This window comes from Andrena cerasifolii, chromosome 5 (genome assembly GCF_050908995.1).
Source record: "Andrena cerasifolii isolate SP2316 chromosome 5, iyAndCera1_principal, whole genome shotgun sequence".
Classification (NCBI taxonomy): Eukaryota; Metazoa; Arthropoda; class Insecta; order Hymenoptera; family Andrenidae; genus Andrena; species Andrena cerasifolii.
In genome coordinates, this window is record NC_135122.1 from 2095842 (window position 1) to 2106346 (window position 10505).

The window sequence follows — 10505 nt, forward strand, 5'->3', positions numbered from 1 at the left end:
AATATTCTTCTTTCGAATGAGACCTCTCCCAGGCCAAAATCTGCTCATATAAGAACGAAAAACGAAAAATCGGGACTGCGTTCCCAAATCAGAGTTCCGCCATATTGGCGATAAAACAGAGCAAGTCCCGTGACACATTTAGTTGAGGTAGTAGATACGAGATGGCGCCTACTCGGGAGGACTGCCAACGTGGATTCATAGCAAAACTGAAGCGATAACTGGATATACGAGCCACAATAAAAGCATGATGGTGTCAATGTATGCATTTTCGGACGATTGTAGGTTAGGTTATATTCATTTTAGGCATACATTGACATAGAAACTGCTGGGAATTGTATACATTTACTAAATTAACGCTTTTACCGTTACATATACATCACTTGAAATCGCTGTCGTATTTATGTCATAGTAATTGAGGCAGTTAGAACAGCAACGGACTAACCTACATTAAAAAAAAAATTCCTATTGTACATCGATGGCTTACAATTAGTGCACACATATTATATGTCCACTTTTAGCGTTTTTGAGAAAAACAGGTTCAAACATTCAATGGTACTTTATAATTACATAAATACTTTTTGCATTATTGTAATATAGGTATCACTGAAAGTATGTAATTAATAGTATAAGTTAGAATCTGCAAAATTATAATAATAACTCGACAATAATGCTTGGAAGTTGGACATGCTATTGTAACCAAGTACAGAGGAGGACATACTATACTGAATGATATTATATAAAAATGAATGAAAGGAATAATACTGGAAATAATCTCACTTCAATGTTATATTTATTTTTAAAGTAACAGGAATGAAAAAATAATTCGCGGTAGATATAGGAAGATTTTAAAATTTTTTATTTATTGTCACATTTTTGCAAGACTATTTTCATCCTCTGGCATGGACACACAGCATTTGTGCACTCAGCATAATAAATTCAGGTACGTACAATAAACAAAAATAAATTTTTTGATGAATTTATAAAAAAGATATAAATGCAATTTTTATGCAGCATAAAGAAACAGTCAAGCACTATTTCTTGCATATAAAAACTCAAATTTCATAAAAAGTGGACATACAATATGTGTGCACTAAGCCATCGATATGATTACTAGAGCCTATTGGAATACGTTATTGCTACTAACTCACTTTTGAAAAAAATGTGGGTTAGTCCGTTGTTGCTCTTACTGCCTCAATTATATGGCAAAATACCAGATATGAGCCTTATAACCCGAGCCAATTTTTATTTGAAACGTGGGGAATTCAATTGTCGGCCATGAATAATTTTCTCGTGTTTATTCGTACTTTCTCGACTAAATATATGATTCGCAACTAAAGTACTAATAAATACGAGAAAATTATTCATAGTCGACGGATGAAAGGCTTTCGACTAAAAATATGAGAAAAAATTATTTATTTTTAAATTTAATTATAAAAATTATATATTATACATCCTGCTCCTCCTCTTCCTCCTCTGCCTCCTCTTCCTCCTCTCCTACCGTTTCCTCCTCTCCTACCGCTTCCTCCTCTTCCTCCTCTCCCACCTCTTCCTCCTCTTCCATATTCTGATTTTCTCAGCTTCCTCCTCATCTCCCTGTTCTGTAATATGAAAAATAAATCTTACGTCAATTACTGTAATAATGTGTAAACGTTTTCACACTTTCGGGAGAATGTATCGCCTACGTATCTACATACCTCCTTCTTCAACCGCAACGCGAGTTGCCGATAAGCCGCCGCTATTTCTCGGCTACTCCGTCCCGACGACGGAGTTCGGCTGCTGGACGGACTCCGTTGCGACGACGGAGTCTGCCGGCTGCTGCGATCCCGTCTCGGGTACGGAGTCTGCCGGCTGCTGCGATTCCGTCTCGGGGACGGAGTCTGCCGGCTGCCGCAATCCCGTCTTGGGGACGGAGGCTGTTGTCTCCGTCTCAGAGACGGAGTCCTTTCCTTACTTTCTTTTCCAGACATCTAAAAAAGAGTCGAAGAATCAGTGAAACTATTGAACGTAATTAAAATGAATTTGACAGTGTAGTAGAAGAGCCATAGTTGGCCAAAATGTAAACTAATTACAAATTACAATTTACGTAATTGTGTGATTGATTACACATTATTTTCTGTAATCGTTAATTTAGGTAGTTGACCACAATTTTGTCAACTATCTAAAAAGGATTGCAGAAAATAATGTGTAATCAATCACACAATTACATTTCGTAATTTATGATTTGTAATTAGATTACATTTTGCGAAACTCTGAGAAGAGTACACGTTTATCAAGTTAGTACATTTGGGTACAATATAGGCTTCCTTTAGGCAAGATTTAGCGGATGAGGAGAGTCTTCAGATTTCTCAATGCTGCAATTTCCAAGTACGGAGCTTTGAAATTCAAACATTTCCAAAACTTGTAATTGTGAAGTTATCAAGCTTCAAAATATTTGAATTTTTAAATTTCCAACATTTGTGATTTTAAAATTTTCGATTTTTCCACTTCTGATGTTTAAAAACTTTAATTTTCGTCACTTGCCTTTAGTTTCAACTAAAGGAAGCCCATAGCACACGAATGTATATACTCTTTCTAGACATTTCGCGGGTAAACTGTAACATAACTTTCTTATTCTACGTGGGAATGAATGCACGAATCTCTGAGCGGGAAGCTGCGTATCGACATTGCGAGGCTGCCGCGCGAGGCACGCTTCGCGGAGTGGAGAGTCTGGAGACTACGTCGATCATGATCACTTTGCGAGGCAGGCTCGTATGATAGTCTCGCGCTACCTCCAGCATGATATTTGCGTCGCCGGAGCCATGAGATTTTTGATCTTGGGGCCGCGAGGCACCTTTGAAAACGTCGAAAAATCGACAGCTGATGCGTCGTAAAGTAATGATGGTCGAGGTAGTCTCCAGACTGTCCACTCCGCGAGGTGTGCCATGCGAGGCAGCCTCGCAATGGCGATACGCAGCTTGAGAACACGCGGACACTCAAACAATCACAGTTCACACAACAGATTTTGCACAAAAAATCACAACAACACTATGACGGTAATCGGAAACTTTACCCGGAATATGTCTAAATACAGTCTTGGTTTGGAAATAAAATGTAGAAGTATGTCAGTTATTATGAAAGTGGCGTCGGTCGAAATTTAAAAAGAAAAGAAATTGAACTTTACGTTTATCATATATCACGTTGATAGAATACATAAAAAATAAGTGAAATGTAACAAACGAAAAATTTGGACGTGGCCCACTTTCAGAATAACCGGCACATATAGTGAAAAAGACAGGGTTAGTAAGCGCGAAGGTACTTACGATCTTTACTGCTTAGCAGTCGCTTTTTTTCTGACGATCGAGCCTTTGCGACTCTCAAGGGTGGACAAGGCCCAAACTGCCTTTCTCACTCCTTCAAGATTTTGTATTTTACTCGCACCTAGGACCGAGCGGGGCCTCATCGGCCCGCGTAAAAGTTTGAATGAGCAAAGGTTTGAAAACGCGGCGCGTCCCCGCGCATACTTGCGGGGTGGTCCTTCATCGTCAGGCAAATGGGAAAGAATAATGGTAGAACGAAATATGAATTCTTCGGTAATAAAGTCGGTGATACGTCAAAAGTATATATGCACAAGGAAAATCAAAAATTCTTTCCTGTGCACATTCCTGTGCACCAAACAGTATTTCCGGAAGTGCATACTCTACGTAAATGTATCAGCATACCACCAATCCTAATGAGAAAGAGAGGAACAGCACGCGTATATCCGTCCCTTTCTCACACGCTTCTGTTTAGCCTCTCAGCATCTGTAACCAATGCAGCGACAACGCTAGCTGATCAGTTTCTTGTCGTTTGCACTACAGTGGAGACGCAGATAGCAACCGGGCTTTTATTTGATGCGCGGATATTGATATATGAAATATTCATAATTTGTGAATTGTTCCATTTCCGCGTGGTTCGTCACTGTAGTGTTGATAAGTGTGTGTGATCATTCCATTGCCATGGAATCAAAGAATGAAGCCACAGATGCAATAAATAGACGCTATTCGAAGGGTGATGCAAAAGTGAAGCAGCCTACGTTATCTGCAAAGCGTTTGTCCAAAAATACAAAGCGTTGAGAAAGGTAAGTTATGTGTCATGGTACAGATTTGTATGAAGTCACAGTTTGAGATGTAGTTGTAGTAGTAGCACGGTATTTTATTGTATATAATATAGTATTATTCATATTCTTCAAATATGTATATCAACGCAGCTATCTTTGACGCTTTACGTACACATATTCTATGCTATGCGCACCGCAACGCATGTCATTACTTTACCCCTCTTGCCCCACTCATTCTTTTCCCATTCGTACGTTCATCATTGTTTAATTAATTAATTAATAATCCGATTTATACCGTGTTTGGACTCATTTTTATGTGAAAACTGTCAGCAATACGTTCCTGCAACTTTCGGGCCGATGAGACGGAATGTAGAAATTTTATATTTCGTTACATACGATACATAACATTTCTGTACACTTCTTTTCCTTTTCTTCTTTACGTATGTTCAGAAAATACAAATGCAATAACATTGACAGACGTATTTTATAGATTAATGGATACATCAGATATTATAATATCCAGTCTCAATCTCAACTCACGTTTAAGAAAGAAGAAATTCCAATCTATTCCTCAAGAAGTAACACATTTGTTAGCTGCTCCTGAAGTAAATGCGAGCAGCCATACTACTTCTCATGTCGATAATGATAGCGATAGCGATAACGATAATAATGACACGCACACAGATCTTCTACATACTTTTGCGTATTTAGAAGAAGTGGAACTGGCAGAAGAACTGACAGAAACTGACTGACAGTCTATCTGAGATAGTCATTAATGACAATGAAACTCACTTTTCTAGTAGCGAGAGAAAAGGGGACCCACTCTAATAAAGTGCCCGAAATTACCAGAAATGGTAATTATGGAGCCTAGAATGGCACTGCAACCTTCTCGTGATAAGCTCTAGACACTGCAGATATTGTAGGTAAACTACAGACGTTCCTATTAAAAAATCCTATTTTTTAAATTTTATAGCAACTGTACTCAATATGCGATTTTGAATTTTAGGTTTTTAACGTCGGATTAGTCATCAGCGACCTCGAAAACACCTAAATATATAAGTTTCATAAATATCTGATGAAATCTTGAATTTTGGCCACTTTTTGGGTGCTCCTGGACCACTGTGCAGGGGTATAGCGCCACGATCAACCCTGTCTTAGCTGAAAATTTTGAAATTGAGACGGGTACGAGACGAGTCGATATTGTTTGCAAACCTCATTACAGTGATCTGGGGTGTGAGTGGTAAACCGATCATAAAAGCGGAGCGCGCGGCTCGCTTACCTGGGCCGGGAAATTCCCAATAGCTCTTTGCCACGTTCATTTGAAAGAGACCATCCGAAAGTTTTCGAAGCTCGGGGCTCTCCGCTGTCCAGCCGACGCTGACAGCCAGGGGTGTGGGGGTACCCGACGTTTCGGGCTCGGGATGGGCCGGAAACTTTCGGGCGAGACCGGGCGGGATCCCGTTACTTTCGTATTGCTCGAGAACCCGAAGTTTTCGGGATCCCGAGACTCGTTTCGGGCTGCAAGCATAGCCGCCATGAGCGGGCAATTTGATTTCAGATCGGCTCGGCAAAACTCGGACGCGATCGGCTCGAAACACTATTATATCGGCTCACAGACTATTTGGTAGCAATGAAAATACATATATATGTACTTAAATGAATAATAAGATACTAATTATGATTCAACAGGAGACAGAAGGGTAAAATCTTATCACTGGTCTTGATATAAATGATATACATAATTCTTTCCTTCTCGGTCCCCTCTTAATGGCTGGCTTTCGAGCCGATCTCTTCTGTTTTACATATTATGCTTTTCTAAAAATGCAAAATTTGAAAAATTGGCAATAGTCAAATCCGAGCACAACGTTGCCAGACTTTATGCTCTGCAACAGGTAGAGGCGTCAAACCTGACCAGCTGATTTCTTATTCGGCAAACTTGCGCTTGGGTACGGCGCGGATAGCGACATTTCCTTGTTAGGTCGGGAGCCAACGAAGTGGTGGGGGAACTGCAGTAATTTCTAAGGATATATAAACCTTCAGCTTTTGTCACCCACCGACCTATTGGTTTTAACGACCTGCTTGCGAAGCAACGAGTTGTACTATTACCCGGCCGAAAGAAGATCCCCAAGAGGCGGGCTCGGGCGATACAGTCCGTCGCTATGACGATTGGTCAAATCACCTATTTGGGCACACTTTTAAAGACGCGGCACACGTATTTTGGTTATTGGCTGAAGTAGGCACATACGTTGTCGCATCGCGCGACGAAGAGAGCGAACAAAACACATCGAGATCGGGTGGAATAGAGCGATCTGACCGACGAGCGCCAAAGCAATAGAGTAGGCATCTCAGACGGTTAACCATTAATATATAATAACATAAAAATTTCCTTATTTTTCAAATAATCTGTGCGAGATTGCGTTTGGGCTTATTTTAATCAGAAAAATCTAACCAAACCAATGATAATACTTTCCTGAATGTATTGTGAAAAATAAGGAAATTTTTATGTTATTATATATTAATGGTGAACCGTCTGAGATGCCTACGCAATTGCTTTGGCGCTCGTCGGTCAGATCGCTCTATTCCATTCGATTTCGATGTGTTTTATTCGGTCTCTTCATCGCGCGGTGCGACAACGTATGTGCCTACCAGGGAGGCCAAGCTTCCCTCTTACGAAAGTTGAAGCAGAGTTTGTAGCGCCTCCTACCAATGAGGTGCGTACTAAACTGTGAATGTGTGAATTGGTGTGAATCGGGACGTATGTGTATGTGTATACGTGTAATGCACCGTTTACTTTAAACCTGTCCACGGATTGTCGCGCCAGCGACACGTATGCAGCAGATAGAAGGATATACAAAGAAATTGAATATATTTTCTTTTCCTAAGAAAAGAAGAAATATTCAATTTCAATGTTTATCCTTCTATCTGCTGCATACGCGTCACTGACGCGACAATCCATGGTCAGACGGCCTTAGAAAGGGTACACCAGGGAAAGTGAGGACACTTCCTCGTGTCTGCGCCAAACATTTCTAAATGACGACGGTCGTCATGGTAACATTTCACCAACGTCGAAAGGTTGTGTGTCGTGCTCACTGATACACGTAGGTATGTGTGTGTGATGTACCTAGCGCCTCCTACCAATGCGGTGCTAACTAAACGGGAAAACTTCAGCCAAACAAAGACAGCTTGGTCCCCCTGGTGCCTACTGCAGACAATAACCAAAATACGTGTGCCCCGTCTTTAAAAGTGTACCCAAATAGGTGACTCGCGACCAATCGTCACAGCGACGGACTGCAACGCCCGAGACCGCCTGCTAGGGATCTTCTTTCGACCGGGCAAAAGTACATTATTACGAACAAAAGAATATAGTATTTAGTATTGCGCATAATTACTTACTTTTTTCCATTTTTTATCGCCGTCTCCCGATGTTGCGGGCGCTCCCACTTCTCCTTCCTGCTTCTTCTCTTCCTCCTTCTTCCGGGGTTTTTCTTCCAGCGCGCTGGACGGTCCCGCATGGACAAGTGCATCCTGTAACTGGAAATGATATAATGAATGTATTATTTTATTGAAAATAGTAAGATTCTATGAACATACAGGGTGATTCTGTCGCTGAAGTCCTCAACGGCGATGCCGTCTATTATAAGCCGCGTCTCGCTAACAAGGAACGTTCGGCAACCCGGAAATTCAAAAAATTATGAAACGTGGTGTGCGAATAGAGGTAATTCATCCGTAACGTAACCAGGGTTGCCAACTTATCACCATAGAAATCCCGGAGTGTCTCACATTCCAACCCGGAGATTCCAATATAAACCCGGAAATGGAAAAAGCAAAAAAAGTTTTTTTCTCGAATATCCGGAAAACAGATGTGCGATTATTTTAAGCTCAAACAATTCAGAATTTATAAGTAAAATTGATACCATTGTATAATACCACATTTTCTTATTATCTCATTTTTTTTCTACAACCCGGAGATTTCCTCAGTAAAACCAGAGCCCGGAGATTTGCTTCGAAACCCGGAGTCTCCGGGGCAAAACCGGAGAGGTGGCAACCCTGAACGTCACCCTATTTTTCTACTGACGTAATTTTGAACATGTAGGTATATATTATATTTATCCGCGAATTACATACGCAAACATATTTTTGTGCATCGAAATCCACGAAACTCGGCGAGGCGGGAGAATCACCCTGTTTAATATTATACAATTTTATTACTTACATTTGACATATCGTCCATTTATCACTTTAAAACGCTTAACAATTTTCCAGTGACGAGTCCCGCAACGAGTGGAGGTAATTGGAAGACTGACTTTCCTCGGTCAGTCCCTTCGGAAAGTCCCTTCGTCGCCGTAGTTTGCGAAAAGTCCGCAGGGGGCCTAGACCAATTTGTCGTATCCGACGGAACCCATTATGGAAGTTATGTGCCGCATAAGAAACTATACCGCACGCTTAATAATAAAGGAATACAACTCCCACATACACAAAGTGTTAATGTAATGTTGCTTTTGTACTACGTAAAGGCAAAACATATTAAATAGAAACGTTAATATTTTATAAAGCAACAAACGTTTTTTCTACAAAATAAAAAAACAATAATATAGATTAAAACTCTAGTTCTTTCAATATTAACGATTAACCAACGATTCGTCCATCTGCTGGGCCCTGTCCAGCTACTGGCCTGCTTACCCTGTGTCGAGTAGGTTGAAGCTTGGGCGTTTCGGGCAATGAAAATGTTTCGAATATTTTAGGAAACCCGTATCTACTGGAATGTGAATAATGGTTGTTAATAATGTGAATAATTATAAAGTAAACTGAAAATGGAAATGCATTGGTGGACAAAATTAAAGGAACACTATAATTTGCCGAAAAATTTGGTCATTTTGAAATGGCTGTATCTCCGCGAAAAATAGTCGCAAAAAGTATTTTAAAAAAGCATTTTAACGCTTCAAGTTTCTAGTTTTTGATTTAAGGACACAAATTTTTTCCAGCCATTATGATACTGTTTTATCAAGATGAAGCGCAGGAAACAATATTTAAAAAATTTAAAATACCGTCAGGCCGGCCGGAGCGTGTGGATGCACCATCCGGTCAGCCTGACAGGCCGACTGGACCGTGTGTGGCTGCCTTAACGTTGCGCTGGCAATGCTGTGTAGGGTAGATGTCCCATTTACTGTCAGTGTCCTTATTACTGCCACTTTATTTATTTCACTTAAAAAAAAACGTAATGTATAACGAATAGAAATATAAAGAATGTACTATAATAATAAGAAGAACAGTCCCAATTTTATGATAAATTATTTTTTAAACTATTCATTATACATTGCATGTTTATTAAGTAAAATAAATGAAGTGGCAGTAATAGGGACACTGGCAGTAATTGGGACATTTACCCTATCTGTGTTAGCAGCCCAGGCGCTGGCTTTATTTCTCGACTGCTACGACCTGCATTCTATCCTTCTCTTTTACGACCCAGTGACAGCGACAAAGTAACCGCGAGTATCGGAGAATACCGTTCGCTGAATACCTATACCTAGAGGGACGATGAGACAGAATTTATTGAATACGTGTAACACTGTCCCCTTTTTAATCTTTTCTTACTTACAAATTACTCCAATAAGTGAAAATTGTTTAATATATTCCTGTTTAGTATCAGTCCCATCCGACATAATGGTACAAACTTTTTTTTAAAGAATGAAGTACTGGAAGCGATGTCAAGGTCCAGTTAGTTTTTGTAATAGAACAGTATATTCTTTTATTGAGGTGTCACAGGATGGTATTTCGATTTCTCGCTATGTATCCGATGTGTAGGGTTGACTTTATCTAAAATAAACAAACGTAACCGAGATCTTGATCACATTGAATGGGAAAAAAGAACGTCTACGTCCCCGTAGAACGATCGGTCCCGTTTCCTGGCAATATCGATCGTGAAATTTTTCATGCATTCCTGAGTACCACAAACATCTATCCGGACGTAAGAAAACTAATTATATTTGTTCTGACTCAAGCTAAAATCCAACTGACCCCAAGGGCCGTACAGGCAAAAATTTTGCCCATCTGTGCTACAGGCAGGCAGCCCTTGCCGAAAAATCGAAAACAATTCTTCGTACCACCCCATCGCCTCGCCTTGTGCGAGGGTAACGAAAGTCGAGGTCAGTTCCACGCTTTCGAAAAGTTATCTAAAGAGACAGGGTAATGTGCTGGAAAGCGTGCTCGTGGACGAGAACCAGACGGATCTACAACATCGGCGCGGTCAAGTAGGGTTTACTTCGCGAAAGGCAAACGACACGTGTTTCTCGGACCCTTCGTTTCTTCATTATTTTACAACGTTCCATAAAACGAAAGACCACCCTGCAGCCCCTCGTTGAATTGAGGTACAACGTTAAAAATATGACAATGATTTGGATTGCCGGTCTATCCTCTCTGCGGAGTATTGTCT

The 10505-nt window shown here is 40.4% G+C and overlaps 1 protein-coding gene across 1 annotated transcript; it reads right to left on the reverse strand.

Annotated features, from left to right (window-relative positions):
- Positions 1 to 1512: 1512 nt before the first annotated feature.
- LOC143368771 (uncharacterized) lies at positions 1513 to 9272 on the reverse strand. The gene is made up of 5 exons (XM_076811830.1): positions 9121 to 9272; positions 8289 to 8831; positions 7469 to 7606; positions 1695 to 1967; positions 1513 to 1593 (listed from the first exon to the last, which is right to left on the reverse strand). Exons 2-5 carry the CDS (start codon positions 8304 to 8306, stop codon positions 1513 to 1515), a joined length of 510 nt encoding a protein of 169 aa, XP_076667945.1. The 5' UTR covers positions 8307 to 8831; positions 9121 to 9272.
- Positions 9273 to 10505: the final 1233 nt, after the last annotated feature.